This window comes from Tyto alba, unplaced genomic scaffold (genome assembly GCF_018691265.1).
Source record: "Tyto alba isolate M040663 unplaced genomic scaffold, T.alba_DEE_v4.0 Super-Scaffold_14, whole genome shotgun sequence".
In the NCBI taxonomy this organism is placed as follows: Eukaryota; Metazoa; Chordata; class Aves; order Strigiformes; family Tytonidae; genus Tyto; species Tyto alba.
The window spans coordinates 37,106,151-37,130,482 of NW_024881276.1; the positions used below are offsets into that span (position 1 = coordinate 37,106,151).

Below are 24,332 nucleotides of genomic sequence, written 5' to 3' on the forward strand. Positions count from 1 at the left end.
GTAGGTAAAGATCTATTTTTATACACATACAAATGCAAAATGCATCTCAGCTTTGGCTTGGACAAAATCACCAGTGGAGAGCAAAGGGCATGCACAGAGACTGCAGATTTTGAGTCCACAACTGCTCTGTGCAGACTGCCAAAACTTGCCAATTACAGCAGCAGCTCGTGCAAAGCAAATAATCACCCACCTGCAACTGGACTGGGAGCAAACTTATTTCAAGGAAGCAAAAGGACACACTGTATGGCAGTAACTTTCAGCCACCCACTGCCTGAACCAAATAAAAGTTTAACGGGAAAAAGGCTTGAATACATTATTTATGTGCATACAGTCCTCCCTGAAAAACTAAAGGAAGGATTCTACTTAATCATAGTGTTATATAACCTATATTCATCATAAGACAACAATCAGAATACTCTCACCACATTTCTATGGTTTCTGTGAACCATAACAAAGCTGTACTACTCAACTGAAAATGCTTTAACAAATGACTTCTCAATGAATTTCAAGATTTGATATTAAGGATTCTACACAACATGAGAGCATGCATTCATGTAAACACTCACTATTCTGAGCCTCATATATGTGGCTCCAAAAAAAAAAGTCTCATTTACTCTCAATGTATAACATAAATATTATCTTGAATTAAAATAAATTTAAACTTTTTGAAATTACATTTTAAAGAGAGGCTTGGGGAGTTTGGCTTGTATTTACTGACACTAAATATAAGGCAAACCCACCTCAGATAATTATACACATTTATAAAAAAAAATAGAAGTTAAATGTGAGCCAAATCATCATCACCTATGCAGGTAATACTCCTGCAATGAGCAGGAAACCCTTTCAGTTCACAGGAGGAAAGTCTCTGAATTTCCAAAGTATTTTACCTACAGGCAGGAAAAGAGGCTTCACACCCTTTCTCCCACATTCATATGGACAGCACAGGGAAAGAATGTGACCCTAAAGCCAGATTTCTTACACAGCTCAGGGGAGAAAAGAATAAAGCAAGGGGGAAACACCACCCTATTATATGGATCTTCCTATGGAAATTTTGGAGTGCTGAAGATTTAGAGTAATAATGTAGCTTCAAGAGGCACCAGTGAGTACACACATATGATAGATAACATGGAGAGCATTCAGAAAGCAACATAAACACTTTCTTGAATGTGTTTAGTGGATTTTGTCTTATTTTTCCCTCAGGCAACCAAAGTACTGAAACTCAGCCCTGGCGTCCAGGTCTATTGACTGGATTACAACTAAACATTTCCAGTTTATATTGTCAAAATATTTCATTTTCTCCAGTGAAAAAAAGCAAAACAACAACAACAACAACAAAAAAAAGGAATAGTCGTTATAAAGACAAAGCAAAAGCAAACACTAGGAAGGCAGCAAAGCCATTTAAACTAATTTGCAAGAACACAATAATAAACTGTGTGATCTACAACAGCAAAAGTGTGAACTGGCTCAAATATTTTATGATTTCCATCAAAGCAACATGGTTTAAAACCATTCCTCCAAACCAAAAAAGGAACAGAGTGCAGAAATGTAACTTAAATTCTATCTTAAAATTAGTCTATGAATTGATTTATGAACACCACTGTTTGAGTGAAGCAGCACGTGAAGAATTGTTAAATTCCATATTTCTAGCTCTTACTGATAACTATTCCTAAACAAGCTCCAGTGACAGGCTGATAACCAAGAAAGGATAGCAGCCCTAGTACTTACTGAAAACATAAAAGGTATCAGAAATGTAAAATTATTGAGAGTTTTAAGGTCTGTGTGTTTTAAACCACCATCACGATTTCTCATATCCTGCTCAGCACAACAGCTAGCTTCCCAATAGTAATGACAGCAGCTCTAAAAATTAATTAACTACCATAAAACCAAGGAGACTTTTTGTTTCACTTAAGAAGATGCAAGTTAAACTTCAGATTGTATTCATTGGAGTGGTCATGGGAAAACCTGCTTCACAAAAATTGGTTTTGATTCTTAAACACTCCAATAACTGTGACAGTAATTAGCAAAAATATCTCTGCTGCAATTCAAATCTGATGGGTGATTAAAGTTATTGGTGGCATCGGAGGGAAAGGGTCTTTCAAAGCACCAGCACATGTTTATACATATAAAATTCAGAAGGATTCCTCCGACACCCCAGCCACGGACAACAGCTGGGCAGTGCCACATCCCAGCAGCACACTCCAGCCCAGGTTCACACCCCAGCCCCACCCTGACATGTTCGGATCCCAGCATCAAGAGAGCTGCCAACAGCATGTATAAGCCACAGCAACTTAAAGCCAATGGGCTCAATGATAGGTGACATGATTATCCTGGTTTCAGCTAGGACAGATTTATTTTTTCTTCTTAGTAGCTGGTACAGTGCTGTATTTTGTATTTAGTGTAAGAATAATGCTGATAACACACTGATATTTTAGGATAAACACTACTTCGAAACAACTAGGTCAAGGACTTTCCAGTTTCCCGTGCTGTGCCAGGGAGGAGGTGCAGGAGAACCTGGGAGGGAGCATGGCCAGGACAGCTGACCCGAACTTGTCGAAGGGCTATTCCATACCACAGAGCATCACACTCAGTATATAAGCAGGGGGGGAGCTGGTTGGGAGGGGCCGATCGCTGCTCGGGGACTGGCTGGGCATTGGGCAGTGCGCGGTGAGCAACTGCATGGGGCATGGCTTGTCTTTCTGGGGTTTTATTTCTCTCTCTTTTTGCTATCTTCCTTTTCATTACACTTATAATTGTATTTTATTTTATTATCAGTTATTAAACTGTTCTTATCTCAATCCATGAGTTTTACTTTTTTTTCCTTTCCAATTCTCCCCGTTCCATCAGGGTGGGGGGAGGAGTGAGCAAGTGCCTGCATGATGCTTAGTTGACGGGGTTAAACCATAACAAAGGAGAAGGAGGCTGGAGCATGACAGACATACAGCTAACTGTGCATGCATATAAACATACACATACATATGCATAAGTATTGTCCAGTCACCCCTGGCTACTTTCTGTTGTGAAAGTTTCCTTCTTAATTTTTTTTGTCTGTTCGTAGACGTTTGCCATCATGCCTAATCATTAAATTTTACAGTGTCTGCCCAGGTAGTATCACCAAGACACAGCTTTCTCCTCACAAGAAAGACTATTGCCTAGGGTATCATAATTTTACTGTAGAAGCTATTAAAAATGTCTTTTTGAATGTCTTTTAAACTATTCATAAGATCTTGTCTTTCTGAGGTCTAAAACAATGCTGCAAAGATCCACATTTTAACTTCCCACTTTTAGGTATTTTCCTTTGCATCCCAAACACAGATTAACCCATCAAGCCAAACCCAAGCTTTTCTGGCTCGTGTATGAGGCTCTTCACAGTCCTTTCATCACCCATTTATTACCTGTCTCTGACAGGCTAAAACCTACCTCTTAACTTGAGAGGGCAGTCCTGCTAGCCCATGAAAGCATTTAGATTTTTTATGTTTTTTTTTTACCAAATAGCCATCATGATAATCTCACCCTGCTCCACACAATACAGAAGAGCTCCCAAGAAACATCAAGCGAGGCCCTTATCTTCCTCGCTCTGCCGTTACGATAATAAGGACAACAACTCTAGGAACAAACTAATCAACTCTGGAAGCTTCAAGCATCCGCAAATCGGTGGGATCCCAGCCTCCACAACACTTGCAAACCATGAAGTTCAAAGGGTCTGTCAGACCACAGGCTGCTTCTGGGGAGTCAGATGCCCCTTCCAGGTCGTAGCTCCTGCCAGTGCTGGCCAGCCTAGGCTGGTGTTGCCTGATGCCATCAGCTCTGGCCACAAGCCACTCCTCCCCTTGAGCCAGCACTGCCACCTGCCTGAACCTCTGGCAAGCCAGCCCAGGCTCTCAATAAACCATCAGAAAGCTTCTCTTTGCTTTTAATTAATTTCCTGCTGACTTAGTGAGAGCCAAGGGTGGACCAAGGGAAAGGACAAGATCAAGGCTGTACCTTTTTCCACTGGATTAAACTGTTGTGCAGCAGTAGCCTTAGAATTAATTGTTTCTCTACCTTTATTTTAATCCTGGTTTTATGCAGTGAGAGAAACTGAGGGGGGGAAAAAAGCTTCCTGCAGTCCTCGTCCTACTTAGGCACTACTGTAAAAAACTTACTCCAAGAGATGAATATAGAATTCATACAGCAATAGGGATCTGATACTCCTGGTGTGTCTCGGTGGTCAAAGCTGCACACCACGCAAATGAACGCACACACTCGGGCCCACTCCTGCACAGCTGAAACCTCACACACTGTTCTCCGCTCCCTGGTTTAGGTCTTCACATCCGGAAAGATTTTACCTACTGCAACTGCTAATGGCACAAGTATCAAAGATCCCACCTCATCTCAAACAACTCCACTACATGCCCTAGGTAAGCAACACCAGGGAATATTTCATAAACAATTTTTCCACACAAAATTCAAAATAGTACAGCATGGAAATCCTAATTAAAAATTAAACTGTACTTTTAAGACAGGTCTGCATTACAAAGAGTCCATGGTATTCAACAGCAGGGACACATTTGGGCAAAGAGCTCAGCTGTCTGTTTTGAATAGAAAAAAAAAACAAACAAACAAACAAACAAAAAAAAACAGAACAAAACAAACAAACAAAAAAAAAAAACAACAAAAAACCACAACAAACGTAACAAACTTTCAATAAAGGCTTTTAGATTTAGCCTGATTAAAAAAAATTACTAACCTGATTTCCTAAAGAAATGGGCCTTGTGATCACAGAGTGTGCATGTACCCAGGTACTCCTGCCCTCTCGTCTTTTGAGAGCAACAGCCCCGGCAGCCCAAGGCCAGGTCCAGCAGCTCAGCCTGACCCCCGGGCTCCCCAACACCCTCAGCAGCACCCCCGGGCTCCCTGGCAGCCCAGCCAGCCAGCACATAGCTCCCAACCATGCTGCCCACTTCCCAGGCAAAAAGAAATTAGGTGAGGTTTTCTTCAAAAAAGAAACAGGGGTCCGGGGAAGAAGAGCAGAGGGGAGCACCTCCACCCCACTGCAGTGAGGTCTTCCATAGGTGAACTCATCCTGCAGCCTCAACTGATCACCTCCACCCCAGCTTTTAATCTGAGGTGCATTACAAGATGAAATTCCATCAGAAAAGTCATGCACTACTATTTGAAGCATTCACTAAAATTACCTAATAGCTTATCCTGCTCCCTAATAATTCAAAAAGAAATCCTGTGAAGAGACACACCTTGTTAGCTTGAGGAGAATAAATAAGTAAATAAATAAACTCAGCAGAACAACAAGACTACAGCTAACGTTGTCACCTAAAATCTGGGGCAGTATTTAACAGGTTGCCTGCAACGTGATGCGTTTCTGACAGCAGCTCCAGCTTCTCTGTTGAGACAGGCTTTCCCGGGTGCAGCGCCAGGGAGCCGCCGGCGCTCGCTGCGCCCCTGCAGAAGGGCCACTGGCACACCACGGACTGCCCGCCTGTGAAGGTCAGCAAGCAGCTTTCGTTTTCATTAGGATGCAGATGGCATTAGAATCAAAATGAACCTCAAACACAACAGAGACACGATAGTGTTTAAAGATGTGTTGCGATTTGTACTGAGGATCAGCATATAATTTTACTACCTCGCAATTAAAGAACTAGTAAATTCAGCAGTGCACTCCAGAGGACAACTGAAATTTTCTAAGGTGTTCTCTTTCGAGGAGAAGGAAAAAATACAATCTTAAGAATCTCTGGTGGGTTTTTTTAAATGGACTTTGAATTACCTGATATTAAAATGCACGTTTGTGTCAGCTTCCACAGAAAGCTGAACATTTTGTATTCTGTTAACACATGGCCTCAAGAAACTTATGACAACTTGGGTTTATAACCACTATTTGTTATAATTTAGCCCTGTAGGTCTTCCCTGTCTCAGTGGTGTTGGGGCAGTATCACCAATAGTGACTTTCTGCCATCCTTCATCACTGCATACCTAGCTGAAACTACACAGGCTGTCTCAAGTAAAAGGGGTATGAAAGACTCCTCTGAAGAGTTCACATTTTTGAAAAATAATTTGAAACAAAAAATTAAAATTCTGTGCTGCCTTCCTAGCAGCAGTACTATGCCAACACATTCTCCCATCAGACAAAGGAGATAATAAACTCCAACAGCAAAATCTTCAACCCTTTTCTACTCAGTCAGATTGCGAAGCAGCAGGGACTTCAGCATCTTTGCTGGGGATAGCAGGCGGCTGCAAACTCCTTCCCTGGCCCGTAACAGCATGGCTGAGCCTGTACACTGCCCACACACCTCCACTCAGCACTGGGAAGTAGGTAGCACATTCACCAGTTATCTTTAAATGAGCCCCAGAAAAAGCTTCAAGTCAACACACCAAGTCAGCAAGAGCTGGAACTGGTGATGACGGCAAAATCCGTCCACCTTCACCACCAATAAATCCAGAGGTTACCCAGCAGACTGCACCCGAAAAAGCAGCCCAGTCAGCTTCAGGCAAGGGGACGATTAGGGTCGAGCCAGGGTTGTCACAAGATGTTCTGTGGCTTTCAGCACCAAGTCCCATAAAACACATGCAAGACTAGAGGGAACTTTTAAAAAGTTGCAAGTAAGATATTGGTTACTTTCAAACTTCCAAAAGTAAAGGAATAAAAAGTGAAAGAGAAGACTTATTTCTAGTACCTCATTTTAAAAAAAAAAAAAAAAAAAAAAAAGTGTGTGTAGGTGCCCGAGTTAAAAAAAGCTTGCTGATTACTACCACGAAATAATTAAAAGGTTCTAATGTAAGAAAATAAAACAGTAATGGGAAAGCCTCCAAATGAAAAGAGCACTGTCCTCAAACAGGTGAGAAATTACATGAGAGGCAGAAGCAGAATCTGAAGCAAAGAAGCTGACAAACATCAAAGTTGGTAATCCCATGAAGAGAAACAACTCTGCAAGATGTCTAAAACCTACTTAAGTTTCTTTTAAAAATAATAAGTAAATAAAAATCCTATTTACAAACTTTAAAAATTTCTCTTACATATTTTCGCACAATTTTGTACCAAAACAAAGCAAAAGTTAAAAATATGCAAAATATGTTATAACTGAGAAAGCAATTCTGTAAGATTTCTGGGATATGATGAAGTACACCATATTCAGTCCTCTAACCAGGCCATTTATACCTCTGCATTTTGGAAAGTGTCAAAAAAAAAGTACATTTCCGAGAGCTGTGGTCCCAGGAGAAATTTCTTTTTTCAAAGCTGCTAACTTTCAGAGGAATAAAATGAAACCGAACACAGAAATAAAGTGGAGTAGGAACCTGTTCTTGCCATCTCCTCCTTTTCTGAAGAAAATGAAGAATGCCACTTGCCTGTACATACGCAGCCTTCTCCAGCTGCTTACTTTAAATCACTCTCAAATCATACACCTGAATGTAAATGAGTACTATTTTCAACTTCTATGTAGCACTTCTTTTTTTTTTCCTAGCTTAATCAGAGTAAAAACACAGCTAAATTCAACTTCTCAAAAAAAAAGTTTTTTTAATTGAAATTTTTTTTAAATTCAGAGAGAGTCATTTTTGGTTTGAGAATAAGAATAGAAATTTTCAGCACAGATATCTCACTTTTCTTGAAGTCATACAGCTGTGAGAACAGCTATCAGATACCATGCACAAACTCAAGCCCAGCACCTACTATTCATCAAAAGTATTTGATGGCATTAAACATAGCTACACAATTCACAATCCAAAAATTCACATCTTCGACTCAGACCCTAATGTCAAGAGAGCATCCTGTCTTAATTAAAGGGAGCCTGCTGGACTATGGGGTACAACACGAGTGAAATGATGACATGTCAATTGGTACGAAGGAGCCACAGAGGCATATAAAGTTGTATCACGTGCAATAATTTCCATTAATTCTGCCTAGACCAAGGTAAAATACAAGGGTCAATTAAATAGTTATGCATCATGCCTTGAAAACACTACTGCCTCTCTGAAAAGCTTTCATTAACTACGTTATTCTGTCTACATGTGCTTACTGTAAAGCTTAAAAATACACTTTCACCTGATAGCTAAAAAGGCTTTAGTCAAGGATATTTTAAGCACAATCTGCATTTGCTTGGCACCTAAACTTTGATAAGCTTGACTGTTGACAATCAGTTGATAACAAACATTTTAAAAGAAATGTTGTACAGTGTATAATTTTTTTCAGCAAGAATCCACCAGTGAAAATAATTCAGAAACCTACTATCAACAAAAGCATCGAGTCAAAGCTGTGCATCTCGGAATAAAAGCTGTTAGAATTTGCATACCAATATTTCTGTTGCCTTAAAAAAAGTGTTTTACATACACAAATATGTGTCAGGTGATGTTTCTAAAGCTAAGCTAGTTGCACTCCAGCCTTCAAGCTGTTTCATGCCTCATGTTCTTTGGATTCCACCTCTCCAACATTCTTACTTCAGAGAGCTATTTAAAACTGTGGACATTCAGTGTTGCCACCTCTCTCGACAGTGCTGTTTCTGTTAAAGTCCCATCACTGCATTTCAGGAAAACTCTCATATTGATGGCTTTAAACATGCTCCTGAATTTCATCCATTATGGCAAAGAAAAGAAAAATTGCTGATGACATTTTCAAAAGAATGAAAACTACAAAACTTAACTGAAAAAAAAAAAAAAAAATCAGTCCCTTCTTAAACTGCAAGAGTCTACGTCTAAATAGATTCAATATTTTCATCATGATTTTCAAATGCTTGGCATTAATGATGTTACTAAATATAGGGAAAAATAGCCCATAATTAAGTGGACAAGAACTAACAAAGCCTGCTGCAGACAACTGAAATTATCCATGTCCTGCTCGTGACATTTTGTCTACCTGTCCTTTACCCAATTAGGACCCAATTCTTCCTTCAGATCACTTCACAGGAAACTCAATGTCAAGCAACATTTTGAGTTGATAACTCATTCATGTTAAAGCCTACAACCACAGATTCTGCACCACATTCACCAGGAAAATTACTACATAGTTCACCCCTCTACCAGAAGATACAGCCCTGCAGCTATCAGCAGAAGGTAGCACAACACCTTTGCCACTCCAGATGTCAGATCAGAGTACTCACCCCAAATACTCAGTCAGGGAGGCATAACCTGCTGCAGCAAAGAGACAGACCCTTTATTCACTTCTGAAAACTGGAATGGTAACATAGAACAGAAGGTGGTATGGAAAGGATTACTCAAAGAAGTTTCATGAAAATTTTCCATTGACTGGCCATAGAGCCCGTTGTCTATTGCAAGTTTTAAAATCCTAAAGAAGTCTAGTGATAGAGATCTAAAGCCTGCAGTACAATAAGAGAGTGGAAGTTTCAGTGCTGTACTCAAGATTGTACTCAACCACAGCACACACTAAGGCCGCTTTCCATTCTACCTGCAAGCTTGGCTGAAGTGTGTTGGCACAGTACAGCTTATGACAACGTTTATATTCACCACAGCATTAATTTAAGGTAACATTAAAAAATCTGACATGTACTTTTCAGATGCACTGTTGCCAAGTTAAAAGTTATAAATGTTTACAAAAAATAGCAAAAGATGCCATTTGCCAACCTGACACAGGAAACGGGAAAAAGTATTTCCATTTACTTGGCATAAAGACTGAGTGTGTATCACTATGCAATGCATGCCCCCACTATCCTGTTCAGTAGTAAAGCATCTCACCACCTCATCTTTACTTCAGCCCCACAGCTTTAGTTTACTTTGTCACCTTATTTTCTCCCTTTTTTTTAAATCACAAGAGATGAAGAATTTATCAGAAAATTTTCAGCTTTACATAGATCCATATGCAACTAACTACTGTGATTCACAGTACTAGCTTTTCTCTATTATAATTGACCACCCATTACCACGCCACCTCTTGCATATTTAGCTCACCAGCAGAAGTCACATGTGAGTTATATTAGTTTCACTGAACTTGGTTATGCTAAGATTCACTCCAGTCAAATATTTTCTACTCTTGGCAGGTACTTCTTCAACTTCTTTAACTTACTAATGAAGCGTAATCATCAGCTAGCAGAAGCAGTCTTTATTTTCTATCGTGAAAAAAAGACTGAAGTCTACCCTGAATTCATAAAATCATTTTGAAATACGTTGTCACAACAGCCTCTCCTACATTGCTCACCTAATACTCTGGCTTGCTATTTGTGTCGTGATGCTACAAGTCAACAGCCCCCCCGGTGAGAAGCTGAATGCTCTCAAATTACAAATGTCTATCTGCTGACTAAAGACCATCCAATTGGTAACTCAGTCACTAGGTTTTGATGGGGAAGTTTAACACATCCATTTAAAAGAAAAACAAACACCAAAACAAAACCAAACAGAAAACCCCGAAATACACACACACCGAGTTGTGACTCAGTGCAGCCCTCCCAGCCCTTACATACTACACTGGGTATCACAAGAGAACAAGAAAGTGAAATCGCTCAGGATACTTTCGTTTCCCAGCAAAGCTGCTCCCACACTTGTGGCTTTCCTACTCAGTGAAAGTACAAAAGCCTTTCATGTCTGCGTCCAGGTCCTGGCAACACACACACGCCTCCCTCAGATTTTTAAGAGCTCCGTTCCATAAGTGCAAGTCAATAACAAAAAAGCAAAAAAAAAAAAAAAAAAAAAAACCACTAAAAAACAAAGCCCAAACAAAATCAACTCAAGAAGTCAGGCTTTTGAAGGAATGTATTCCTACATGGAAACATGCAAGGGAAGACACTGCTCTCAGGCTTTTTGATTATTTTTTATGCTAAAGAGTATCAGGAATGTCACGTTTGGCACTCAGATTTTGCCAGATGACCAGCTGGAAATTGCAAATCAGCATCTTCACTACAGAAATTGAAAAGCAATAAAACCTAAAGGAATCGTGGCTGCACCCCTGGGCATCTTGATAACCCCTCCATCACTAGCACCAACAACAAAAGGTGTACTGGGGTGACTGATGCTGCACCCCAAACAATTTCTGGCAGAGGTAATGTGTGACGGTTAGACACCACCCAGCTAGTTCTGGAAGATTTAGGCCTGGCCTGAAAAGGCAGCCTCCAAGTCAGCCGAAGCATCGGCTCAATTTAACAGCGGAGCCACTGCAGCATTCCCCAGCACCCAGGACATCCCTCAACACAACCTTTCACATCACTGAAGTTATGGAGGCAGCTTCTCGCTGACTGAATAATCGGACTGTCATCACTTGGGTGGGTTCTTCAGTCAGGGAGAAGATTTAGCCAAAACCAGAACAGAAACTGTACCTTTCACTCCTCTTCAGTTAGAGAAGTCTATGAACACCAGCTGAATTCACAGGATTAAAGAGATGCTACTTCCTGCCTTAACATCTTTTTTCAGGCATAAAAGTGCAGGAAAAGCAACTGCTCAATTATCCTCCCACTTATCTTTACAAAGCACTTTTAAAAATGTGAAATATTTTTCTATTTTGAGATATGGATAATTTGCTTTTTGACCTTTTCATAGAAGCTGATGGGTTTTGTCATCTTTTGTAACTGCTGCTCCTAGTAGATCCAGATACAGGGTTATACTAAAAATACTTTATTTAGGAAGTACTAAAGATATTTTAAAATATTATTGCAAAAGGTTACCAGAAAAATATATAAGCCTTAGATTTTCATATTCTGAAGCAGTATTTTTCTTTCAAGGTGTGGACCAAGGTATTTAAAGACATTATTTCAGACAAATGCTAATGATAGCACTATAGCTATAATCTCCTGCTACTACAACCGACATCACTACTGAACTTTTGTGAAAGGTTTTCTAGAATGCAACAGGCTTTAAACTGATATTAAAGGCTTCAGAAAGGTGCAGATTCTTATCATATTATACTAATAAAAAAAATCCAATATTCTGCAGGATTGCATAGCTGCCAAAAAGAAAAACAAAACCCACCACTAACCCTAACCACAAATACACACACCCCACACGCACCAAAATCCATCAGAACACTCACAAAACCAGAAGGCACTCAGCATATCAGTCTGACAATGGCTTACAAAATTACTTTGAATCACTGACCTTTGCACCTTGCTCTAGCTTTCAGAAAATACAAATAGAAATCTATGTAGAAGGTGTAACTACAAGTAATACAAACTTTTTTAATATATAACAAGATGTGTCTCTCTAAAAGCATAACTCCACAGCACTTCAAATAATTTTTGCAAATTACTTAGTAGTCAGTGCAAATGCTTCCAGTAGACCAGTCTGGTTGTTCTGCTAACCCTGGCCAAAATTGATAATGGATCTTTCAATACCAGCAGTAGGAGGTATAACGTCCCTCCATATTCAAGCCCACCATGCAAGGAGCGGGCCTGCCCCACAGTGCAAATACAGGCAGCCTGTTCATGGGGAGATCTGTAACCCACCCCCATTACATGACCCAGGGTGCAGGTCTCAGATTTGGGAGGACACCTGCATGTTGGTCACAGGCAAGAGCAGCTCTGGCCACATGATGACAGCAGGAGCCTGCAGCCTCTCAGATCTACCAGGCAAATAAACGGTCAGTCAGGAAACTCAACGGTACAAAACACAAAGATTTTAAAGGCTGTATCCTTGGAAGGTTGCCACCTATCGAGATGGAAAAAAAAAAAAAAAAAAAAAAAAAAAAAAAAGAGCACAACTCCCAAAATACCTTCCTTGCGTACCAAGTCAGTAGGTATTCTCTGTGATCAACTCCTGCCATTCCAGACTGCATCAACATCCCTATTTCAGCTGCTGGAGACATACAACTGTATCATCTTCCTTATGAACAACTACCACAGTATTAAGAAGTTAGTAGCTATTGCTTTCAGGAAAGAAGAGCATTCAGTACCATATTACTAACTAAATATTTCAATAATAATTATATCAAATACACGGGGATGAATAGAGCAGAAGCACACACAAACTAGCATAATTTCCTCCTTACTACCTAGAAAAGAGCAAGGGAGAGGAAGTAAGTAGCATTAGGCCTTGCTTTAAGCCATGCATTATTTCAAGTGGTAAACATCCTTAATGGTTTGTGCTTCTTTTAAAAAAAAAAACAAGCTGAGCTGACACACCTAACTTTATTCCACTATTCCTGTGATTACACTGCCAATATGCTGCTGAATCACAGGTCTGAAATAACAGTGGGTGTGGGAAACCAAAGGACAGATAAAACAGACTTTAAATCCATGTATCAACCAACACTCCGCCTCTCTCCAGAAGCAGAACTTGATAATACACATTGCTGAGAGGCCACCTAAGTGTCACCCTTTCAAACCCAGCTTCTTCAATCTGCTGTTCCGAGATGGCCACCACGGTAATTATTAGTTAGAGCTGTGACTGCTGAAACACGTATGACCTCTCCACAGCACTTCTTCCGATTACTAGGAAAATGACCGTTCACCCCAGCCTCTGCTGCTGGCCCCGCTGCCCAAGGGACGCTGGCCAAGGGAAGAGTCTGTGCCCCGTGAGGGGAGGCCTGGGACGGTCTTCCTCCGGGAGGAAAACCAATGTACACGCGCATCAGCAGAAGCTGCCTCTGTGGCAGCGGCGCAGGACTGCCCGGAGCACGGGTAATCCTGCAGCAGTACACGTCTTAGCTCTTCAGCAGCAAAATGCCTGGCAAAAAGGATTTTACTGGACAGAAATAGAGGCAGGACAAAAAGGGAAGCTACTTCTTTTTTTAACTTCCCAGGACATTTACCTTTACTCACATGCTTTAGAATTCATACGAACACTACATATAACCTCCAGACACCTAACGACATTAGAGAAGCACACAAGAGCTACAAGGAACGAGACTAATGTGCTTAATTATTTGCTTCGGGAGATAAATTACAAGTTTTAACTAGGAGTCAAGATGACCAGTAAACATGAAAGAAAAAATTTCTTTTGACTCTATCCAGATGCTTAAACTTCACAATAAACTAAAGATAGCTTCAGTGGGAAATGGGCTGTTTGTAGTTAAAGCATTTATTAATACAAACTTACATCTCCAAGTACTGCTGAAGTTTGACACATACTTCCTGTATGACAGTAAGAAAACATCTGATGAACAATGTTGGGAACCACAGTTCTGAATAAGGTATGCTGATGACTCAGGCATCTCTTGGAAATCCAATATATTTCTGCTTGTATGTGGTTTCTTCACACTAACAGAAAACAATCATGACAGACTCTGAGGTCTCCAGAACAAACTCTCGTTATTTGTGGAGCACAGAACTTTCTTCTTTTGAGGGAAGACTATGAGTTAGTGGCATGGTAACCTCTCCGCCTTTCAACCATGCATCAGCCCACTGTACCTTCATAATTGTTCTTCTGACATGCAAATAAGCCAAACAGTGTTAAAGTTTGTCATCCAATTAGCTATTTGTTTGTCTCACTAAGCAATGAGATACTCACTTTGGAGTCAAACAATACTTTTTTGCAATATATTCTCAAGATTGGCCTCTCCCCTAGCATGTAATTTGGGATAAAATAGGTAGCAAGGAGTTTCAGATAATATAATAACCAGATGATTCAGTGGAAATAAAAAAGCAAGTACCTGTCATGAAAAATCTTGTTATTTTATACAGTTTCTCTAGATACTTAGACGAAGAACCATTGTCCACAGATGCTGATGACAACTTCAGAATTACTGCTAATTTCATATTTTACAGCAGTATGGATTACAAGGTGATCTACCACAATCAATCTCCAACCTCTCTTTAAGCTTATCCTCGATTTGAAACCAAAGTAGTCCTGAACTACTGACCTGCAAGCAGTAGTTTAGCTGAAAACCGTAACACTTCTTCTTCAGGATAATTGACAGAAAATACAAATACACAGCTCTGACCAGCGTCTACCAGGTATTACATAAGAGAGTATCTGATAGGATAATTAAGGGATATTTAAGTAAACCACCAACAACAGGGTTTTTAAAAGATAACCTCACTCACGAAAGTTGTCAGGTGCACAGCAGCAACAAACGAAGTTGTTAAACACAGAAGACACACACATAGCACGGGACCTGGCAGCAAAACTCTGCTATCTTGGCCTGCTAGCACACCCCCCATTGACAACACTACCGACTGAGGAACGAAGAGACAAAATTAGACCATTCAGCCCTTGCCTTCCTGCTGAAGCGGCCAAAATCAGCGCTAACTACTTCCCAACTATGATAGCTGGCTTTGGTGAGACATGCCTCTCCCTCCAAATGAGCTTCCTGAATGCAAGTTGTACCACTTCAACCAATTATACCTTAATCACCACATTCCCACTGCCCACTCTTACGACTGGAGCCATTTAACTTCCGCACTGACTATACCAAAGCACGTATATCTCTATCCTCTTATAAAAGCATCACATGCCATTAAAAAAAAAAAAAAAAAAAAAAAAAAAAAATAGTCGGTGAGGGGGAGGCAGACATATCACTAACCAGAACAGTTGCGTTAATCAGCAACAGTTGCCTTTAAAAAATAAAAAATAAACAGCAGCGTGATTTAATTTTAGGTCTTTCTCTTGCCAGTTCAGCTCACTTCAGGCAAAGGCGACACCTCTAGAAGATGTCCATTTTTATTTTTGACTAAGAAACACAGTCCAGCAACTGCCGGTGTGCAGTGCGAGATTCCTAACCGCTGCCCTTCGCTTCGCCCCCCTCCCCGGACACCCGCTAACCCCAGCCCCGGAGCCCAGCACCTCCCCGCTCCGGCGGGGCAGCGCCGCGCCCTGGGCCAGCCGCCGGGCACCGCGCTCACCTCCCGCGGCCGCGGGCGCAGAGGGGCCCGCCCGTGCCTGGGCAGCGTCTCCCTCCCCGGCCCCCTGCTCCGCCGGTGCAACGGGCCGGGCCCGGCCCGGGGCTGCCCGCCCGCCGGCCCGGGCAGCGGCGGGGCGCCGAGGGGAGGGCTCCCCGCTCCCCGCTCCCCGCCCGCGCCCCCCCGGCGGCTCCGCTGTCGCCCCGGCCCATGGCTGAAGCGCCAGGAGCCGGGAAAAGGCCGGGACGCGGGGAAGGCCGCCCCCTCCTCCCCCGGGGGGGAAGCTGCCCCACGGCCCCGGGAGGGGGGTGGGGGAGGCGGCGCCCCTCGTTGCAGGAGGGGGGAAAAGTTGCCGGAGGGGCGGGGGCAGCCGCCGGAGCGGCGCAGGAAAGGAGCGGCGGCGGGAGGGGGCCAGGCCCGGGCGAGGCCGGCGGGCAGGGAGGCGGCGAGGGGGGCGCGTAGCCGGCTCGCAGGCCGGGCCCTGACGCAGCGGCCGGGCCGGGCCGGTGTCTCACCTTGGCGGCGCCGCCGGGCTGCAGCACGTTCTGCTCCACCGTCATGGCCCCCGCGCGGTTGCCGGCTGCGCCCCGGGCTCGGCGGGCGACGGCGCCGTGCGGCAGCGGCTGGGCCGGGCCCGGGCTGGGCGAGCGGAGCAGGAGGCGGCGGCGGCGGAGGAGGAGGAGGAGGAGGGGGAGGGACGGGAGGGGGAGCCCGAGTCACCGCCAGGCGGGCGGGCCGCCGAGGCGGGCGGGCGGGCGGCCGCCGCGGGGCAGCGCGGAACCGCTCAGGCCCCGCTGTCACTCCCAGCGCGGCCGCCCCCGCCGCCGCCGCCGCCGCCGCCCAGCCTGCCCGCAGCGCCCCGCCCTCGGCCCGGCCCGGCCCGGCCCGCGGCCCCGCCGCCCGGCAGCGGCTCCCCGGGGGCAGCGCCGCCCCGCGCACCTGCCCCGGGCGGAGCTCCCGCCGCCGCCCCGCTCCTTCCCCGCGGCACTGACACCGGCCGCCTCCATCTTGGCGGCGGTGCCCCCGCGGCCGTGGCCACCGGGGGAGCTGAGCCCACGGGTGCCCCGGGCCGCCCCGCCGGGAAGGACCTCGCGTCCTCCGCCCCCGTCAGGGAGGCGGCCCCGCCGCGCTGCGCCCCGAGGGGGAGCCGGGTTTCCCCCCCACCGGCTCCGCAGCGGCCGCCCCGGGGGAACTGCGGCCGCGGCGCAGCGGCGAGCCCCTCGCTGCCGCCGGGGCTGCGTGGGCCGAGCTGCGGGCTTCTCCCGTGGCGTGGGGGGGGGGCGAGGGCGGCCTGCTCTGCAGCCAGCCCAGCCCAGCCCGAGAGTCGCCGGCTCCGAGAACCCGGCGCTCTCCCGGGGTTTTGCGGGGAATTCCTGACCGGTTCCAGCGCAGGCTGCCCGTATCGACAGCAAGCCCCAGCACCAAACGGCACTTTTGCAGATCTTCCCCTCCCTGCTTAGGCTTAGCTGGGTGAGCTGCGAGGTGATGGTGTTCAGCATTCAAATTTAACGGGAACGTCCTTAACTATTTCACTGCTGATGAAAGTATGGGGAGGGATTCGGGTCTCGGCGACCCACCGTGAGTTTTGACGCCGCAGATAAACGGTGTTAGGAAGGCGATTGTCCCTCTCTTGTCGCTCCACGCTGTGGAGTCAAGGGAAAGGAGGGAAAGGACTCGGCTCCGGGCATCACCCCGAGCAGGGGAAAGCCAGTCTTGGCGAGTCCCGGGGGTACTGGGGCCGTCCAAAATGCGTTTGAACAGGAGCGGGTGCAGGGCAGCAGGGGAGCCCGCCCCGCGTTCCGGGCGCCCGCGCAGTCGGTGGTGGCTGCATCTCGGTTTGGTGTCTCCAGCTGCTGAAGCTCAGTCCGTAGGAAAAAGCTGAGGAGAGCAGCTCGGTTCTGATAGCCTCGAGGACCTAAAAGTCTTGAGTTGGGACCCTAACGCAACGAAATGAATTGTGGCAACTGCTCGGCTGTCACACGGAGCCTTAGTGTTTACGAGTCTCTAATTCAGTGCCCCCCTCTCGCTACAGTAGAGTAGGAATCTTTTCAGAGCTGAGATTATCAGGTAATAACATTGCTGCAAGATCTCGGGCTTTAAGTAAAACACCAATTTCTGCGCAGCTCGTGACAACCTGCAAACGCTGCCTTACTTCTCTGTAGCTTCTGTGCAGGAGAGGTTGCCATTAGATCGATATTTGCTCTTCAAAGGTTTCTTGCTCATAGATTGTATCAGTTTTAATGTTTTGCCTTTTATGCTGCAATGTACAAGGTGATTTTTAAAATGAATGTTCCCACCGAATTTATTGTGCAAAAGTCAAGAAACTATGCAGATAATATAATGAGATCAGAAATGGCTTGCAAATTACTTTTCTGGGGGTAAGAGCAGAAAATATCTCTGCTCAGACTGATGGCTACATGTAAGAAAGATAACAGTAGTAGTTTGGGGATTTTTTTAAAAGACATTTTCTGTTGCATTGCTGTGTCTGAGTACAAGATCAATTCTTCTATCCATCTCTTGCAATATATAGTCATGCTTTTTCTCATACAATTTTACAACTCGTACACTGTGTTTCTGACATATGCTGTAGTATTTGTGTTCAGATAATCATCAAATCTATTGATTGCTTAAATAATTTTTAAAATATTTGCTTTGATGCAGCATTTTTAAAAAAAAAACACATTTGTCTTGCAGTAATTTTTCCAAGTTTTTCCTCTGTTTCATTTAACTCAATAGAATACCTTCCCTGACAGGTAAAATGTGCCCAAAAAGGAAGAGCTGGAAAGAAATTATCCCATTCTTTTCAAATCAGGATAAGATGACAAAGTATCGTCTTCCATTAAATTCCTTTCCTTCTTCCCTCCCCAACAAAATTGTCACTTTTAAGGGCTCCTCCCCTTCCTCACTTCCTTTAAAAAAAAAAAAAAAAAAAAAAAAGGCTGAGCAATCCACTCCTTAGACAGGGATTTATCACTGAAATACATAATCTGAACCACAGCCATGCAAATTAGGATTCTGTTGTACATATGGTGTTGCTGGAAACCAGACGGAACTGAGTTTCATGTTCCATTTGCAGCACAAGCTCTATGTGAAGTACATTGAGCACAAGACTGGAATTCATACCTCATCAGAAAGCACTAATGATTTTGTCAGGGCCACAATTTAGAAGGAGCTCTTGACTTGATGCTATTAGTATTCCATAGTGTCTATACTATATTATGGGACTATCGTTTCAGAAGAAATTAAAAAATCAGATCGGTTGTTTCACCCTTTGTTCCTTTTCTGCTTTCAGATCCTGTTGACTGGAGCTCAGATGGATTTTGTGCAAACCTAGCAGAGAATTCAGCATGATAACTCAAGGTCCAAAAGCTGTCACACCTGCGCTGGGACAGCACAAAAAGAACCATATAGAGGACTTGCTTTTTTCACTTACATAATACAGTCTAATCTCCCACAGAGCAGTGCCTGTAAAGTACTGTTTCTGAGACATGCTACCTTAACAAAGAGCCCACAGTCTTAAATTTCTGAGCTTCTGTTGCTAGTCTGCAGTGATCATTTAGCTGTCACACTTCCAGAGCTGCAACCATTTTCTTGCTAGTCTTATTGATGGTACTAGTGCACAGAAAGAGAAGTGATCAGAGGCTGCATGAATACATTTGCTTATGAGTCTCAAGAGCTGAAATTTTTTTTTTTTTTATCCCTTCCTGTTGCTTATATCATTGGTTACAAATTGGTCGGTGTACCTTTAATAAATAGTATAAGGCATAGCTATACATGTTTTCCCAGAAGTGTGTCGTATTTCCCCTTAGTTGCTCCTCGCCTTTTGACAATATTACAGGCTTTGGTGGTTAAACTTCTGGCAATGTGTTGCACAACCTCTGCCTCCAGCTGCTTGGTCCCCTCGGCAAGGCTACCCCTGTTTGCATGGTCTCCTCGCCAGCAGCGCTGGAGAAGAGATCCACCTGAAATACAACCACAGCCTCCCCTCCCCGCCAGATCAGTTCCTCAAAATGGTTCACTGACTGGCTGCACAAACCGCTGTGCCGGCCCAAAAGAGAGGGTGACACAGGCTGAGCGATGCTGCCCGTCGAGCTTTGTTTCACCTATTTCTTACATCAGTAAGTGATCGCGCCTTTCTGATCTGCAGGCTGCCTGTTGGGTGCAAGCCTTGTTCCTGCTCACGAGGCTTGTCGTCTTCCCATTTTTGTAAAGAGCAAACAAAATGCCAGCCAACCACAAAACACTTTAGCACATGTTTTATTGTATACAAAGATCATGTACTACAAGAAATAGCTCATTATTTCCCTCCGTTTTCAATAGGCTTGTTTTTGTCTTTAATTAAGTGCATCATTTATTTAGGGCTTTAATTATACTGTGGCTGCATTGGTTACAGCTGGGGAAGTACAAGTCGGGACATCTTGGTTTTCCCAATGTGTAACCAGCTATATTGGCCATGAGAAAGCACTGCTTTAAAAAGTGCTGTAAACACTACAAATGCACAGCTTCTGTAATTAACTCTAGAGAATAGTTTCTCTGGATTTGCAATTAGAAAACCCAGTTTGGAGTGCTTTCACTTAGGCCTTTTTGCTTTGCAGCAAATAGTTCAGCCACGTGAGAGAAAACCACTGCCACTCAAGAAGCTTTTTAAGCACAACACCTTTTAAATCATAATTTGACGATTGCTCTCTACGTCATTGGTAACCGTTCAAACATTGCTTCTGCGCTTGCAAAATCTTATGTGGGCTATTCCCCAAGGGAACCAAAAAAAAAAAAAAACCAAACCTAACCAAAGCTGTAACTCAGAAAAGAGACCAATCGTTGTCTGAAAGCCTTTTGCAAATCTAAAACTAAAATTATGTGAAAGTAGTTTCTGTTGCTGTACAAAACACAACTTCACATACCATCATCTATATATCTTAAATTGAAAGTCCTTCACCTTCCAGTTGTTTCCTGATATTAGTTGCCTATTCATATACCTTCTAAAAGTCAGATGCTACATTCAAAATAAAAATTCTGAGATTTGTAGTACTGAATCCATGTAGCTGCAGCTGAATTCCACAGAAATTACGGATTCTCTGAGAACCTGGTTCAAGTACCTTACATTTAACCTTAGCTGTCTTTACATTTTATTTACTTTCTTGACCACACTTGCGCATAGATCATATATTTCACACAGCTTTCCTGAGAGGCATTACAGTTTTTTCCGATGTGGCTGAAGGTAATTTAGAGCTCAGCAATGAATACTAGTCCTACCAATAGGTATTACCATTTATCAAGTAGTAGAAAGTTTCAGAACTTTTCCCCAAAATACTTCTTTCCATCATTGAAAAGGTAACTCATTTAAAGGAGCATCTTTCACAACAAATTACTCTCTCTGCTGAATTTCATTTTAGGTAAAATAATAATTAACACTCCCCATTTTAGACTTTACTGAATGATTACTTCCAATGTTTATTTTGAAATTATTTCAGCTCAAACATTTTTTAATTTTTAGCATCACAGGTGAGTAACACTTGGATATTAAAGGTCTAAACAACTTATGTTGGATTACAAAGTAATTAAGCCTGTTCTGTGGAAAATTCCTTTTTTTTTTTTTTTATTTATTTTTACTTTGAATATATTTTTTTGAAATGACAGAACTTCCTGCAAAGTAAAAAGTCACATTCTTGTTTTCCATTAATTTTCTCAGTCATTTCTTGCTTTCTGTTCAAGAAAATGCTCATTGAACATGATGACAGCCTACCATACCTCCTGGACAAGTTTCCCAGCCACACAGTCATGTATATGCATGCACTCTTCCTTAATTAAATAATGACAGACGATTTCTTTGTTAGCCAATGTCCTTACATCTGATGGTCTATATGGATAAATAAGGTTGCTCTCAATCAGGATCCTGTAATCCACAGATAAAACTAGAAGATAAAGCTGATGGGACTAATACAAAAATTAACATTTTTTTTGCTTCTGTCTTTTTTTTTTACGCCTGTCTAGTCACCCATAATCTGCTACTCAAAGATAAAGAAATGAAAGGAACCATACCACTGAAGCGCATTATTTCACATAGGTTTTGGGTATGGTAATATCAAAACACCTCAGCTAATTACCTAAGCTCCCTGCCCTAGGTATGGAAGGGACTTGGATGATGCAAGCTGGAATCCACAACATCCAGCAACCTACAACTTGCTAAATTGCTGAAAAAGGCATGTGCCTAGTATCCTGACCCTACTATGGACTGGGAAGCTACTTCTGAATAGGTGGGAAGCTGCATTAGATAAGGATTCGTGTTTCACAACTGAAGCTTAATGATTCTTGCTCATGTCCAGCCACACCGCTTCCTTATCGCAGCATGGTCTACAGCCTCGTCATCTGGCCACTCCTCTGGAATGAGGGTAATGTTGACACCAAACCCCTGATGGTGTAGGTGGACACACCACCCAAATTTTCCATCTCCCAGGAGACTACTCTCAACAGGAGGAGAATAAATAAGGAACAAACATCATTACCGCCTCCCTCGCTGGCTGTGTGTTTAAATGGAAGCACCCAAGGCTGCTGTGTATCATGTTGATTCATTCCTGTCAACATGCTCAGAGCATGGCTATCAGGTGGTCTCAGGGAAGATGAACTGGGGAATACCACCGCTTCCCTTTTAGGGAACGTGTCTAGGCACTCAGCCCTGGCAGGGTGGAGGCACATACACAGAAAGACTGCCTCCCCGGCACTTTGGAAACTTGTACTGGGGAAAAATTTTTTGTCTAAAAATTTAGGTGAGACTTTGCATTTTTCTTTCACTTTCAGAGTTCTGTTTTCAGTCAACGCAGCTGTAGACAGGTAGCTTTCTACAGAACATGGTGGGCATTAGCACAACGTTTGTGGTATTCGACTCTTGGAAACATTAAGGAACGCTTGGACAGTCCCTCACAAGTGACCATGGCCTCCGTGACAGGACTTGATATTTTCAAGAAAAAAAAAAAGTGGATAAAACAGACCTTTGGGATTTTAATAGGATCTTGTAGGATTTTTATAGCATAAAGTTTTCATGCCCTCATCCCAGAGGTTTTTTAAAATTAATACTACTCAGTCTGGCTCACACAAAACTACTGAGTAGCAGGTATAGTAATTTCTTCAAAATGAACTGCGTGCTTGCTTATTTTATATCATCTGAGAGGTTTTCTCTCTCTTATATCCAGTTATGGGACCATGTGTCTTTCATTTTCTTGAATAAGTGTCAGTTTGGTTGTATCTTATTACTTACCATAAGAAATTATACATAAAAATTCAAGTAGACGTGAAACATTACTGACATACGTGCATGGTCAGGCTTATGCCATCTTGTGTTTTTTACTTGTATGTATAAAATAATTCTTCCTAAAATATTTTTTGACAGAATATAATATATTCTCCATGTTGTTTCAATGACCTGTGGCATTCGACCACATTTACTGACTGCAACAATAGCAGTTTTGTAAATCAGAAGGCATCTGAGAAAACAAAAAGAAGTATTTGTTTTCTTTTCTTGTCATGGTTCTAACCACAAACCTGCTTTGCTTGAATTTTACAGAAGAACACTGACAGTTGCAGGTTGTTTCACCTGCCATATTTGACTTGTTTTATCTGAGCACAGTGTTCATTTGGGTGATTAAGAAGTTAACATTTTAGTAATTGATATTGGGGAGGTTACCTACCAGAAAGCAAGAAAAATAAAGGTTTTAGTCAATATAAAATGGTACTTTAAGACCTCCTTATTGCTATTAACCCACTCGGAGAAGTGTGGAGGGCAGTGTGTGGCTGCTGTCAGTGGGCACTCTAGACATAACTGTAGGACAACCTCCAAATAAATATGTGACTGTACTCTCTGTGTATTCACATGAAGGACAATATTGGGCTCCAAGAGTACAGCTGGTACTGCAAAATCTGTCACTTTATATATTCTAATGAGATTTCCAGTCCTGCTTGTGCTGAGACGACCAACTAAAAGCAGTCATTTAATACGTGCAACATTTAAAACTGATCTTGTCAACAGTCTTCACTGTGACTCTTCCTCATCACGTTTGGTATATAAAAATGAAACCCACCTAATAGTAAAGTCAGCTTAGTGACCTTTCACTACTACAGTATCAGGCACAGCAGACGCAAAGCCTTTAAATGTTAAAACACGGACAGCTGCGGTGAAACATAAGACTTAAAGGATGACACATTAGATAAACGGGAGGCTGATGAGATGAGATGGGACCATAAATTGCATTAGTCATGCTGTTCGACAAATGATCTCCAGTGGCACTTGCTTCGTGGTGGGGACTTTCATTGATGATCTTTAGTATTGCATGGGTAAAACTTTATTCAACTTGTTGCACTATTGTGAATTTGGTATACAGTACCAAGGAAAACCGTTCTCAGGGCAAACTTTGCTGCCATGAAACTCAACATCTGTGCAAAAAGTGGGGAGTGCTGCAGTAGCTAGGACTCCATGCTGCACAGTAAAAACAGTGGTTAATTTGGGCAAGGGGAGGGAGAGTCCCTGACTTAAAACAGAGACAGGGCTGAGGTGGTGACATTAGACAGTGCTTTTGGGGAACCTGGGTGCAGCAGTCTCATCAGAAACATCATCTACCAATTGACAATGAGAGCCGCTCCGAA

General features: G+C 43.0%; 1 protein-coding gene and 1 long non-coding RNA gene across 3 annotated transcripts in view; one reads left to right on the top strand and one right to left on the bottom strand.

The window, feature by feature from the left end:
- USP25 (ubiquitin specific peptidase 25) overlaps positions 1-16,450 on the bottom strand; it is a 94,353-nt gene extending 77,903 nt beyond the window's left edge. Inside the window, exon 1 of one of the 2 annotated variants that reach the window (XM_042788596.1) lies at positions 16,214-16,450. In XM_042788596.1, coding sequence (XP_042644530.1) covers positions 16,214-16,258 — 45 coding nt within the window. In that variant the 5' untranslated portion in view covers positions 16,259-16,450. The remainder of the gene's footprint in view (positions 1-16,213) is intronic. The other variant, XM_042788594.1, reaches the window with a different exon arrangement.
- A 540-nt stretch (positions 16,451-16,990) lies between these two features.
- Positions 16,991-19,471, top strand: LOC116960891. Its single transcript, XR_004406658.2, has 2 exons — positions 16,991-17,168; positions 18,991-19,471. It is a non-coding gene; the product is annotated as an uncharacterized LOC116960891 (long non-coding RNA).
- The last annotated feature ends 4,861 nt before the right edge of the window (positions 19,472-24,332 follow it).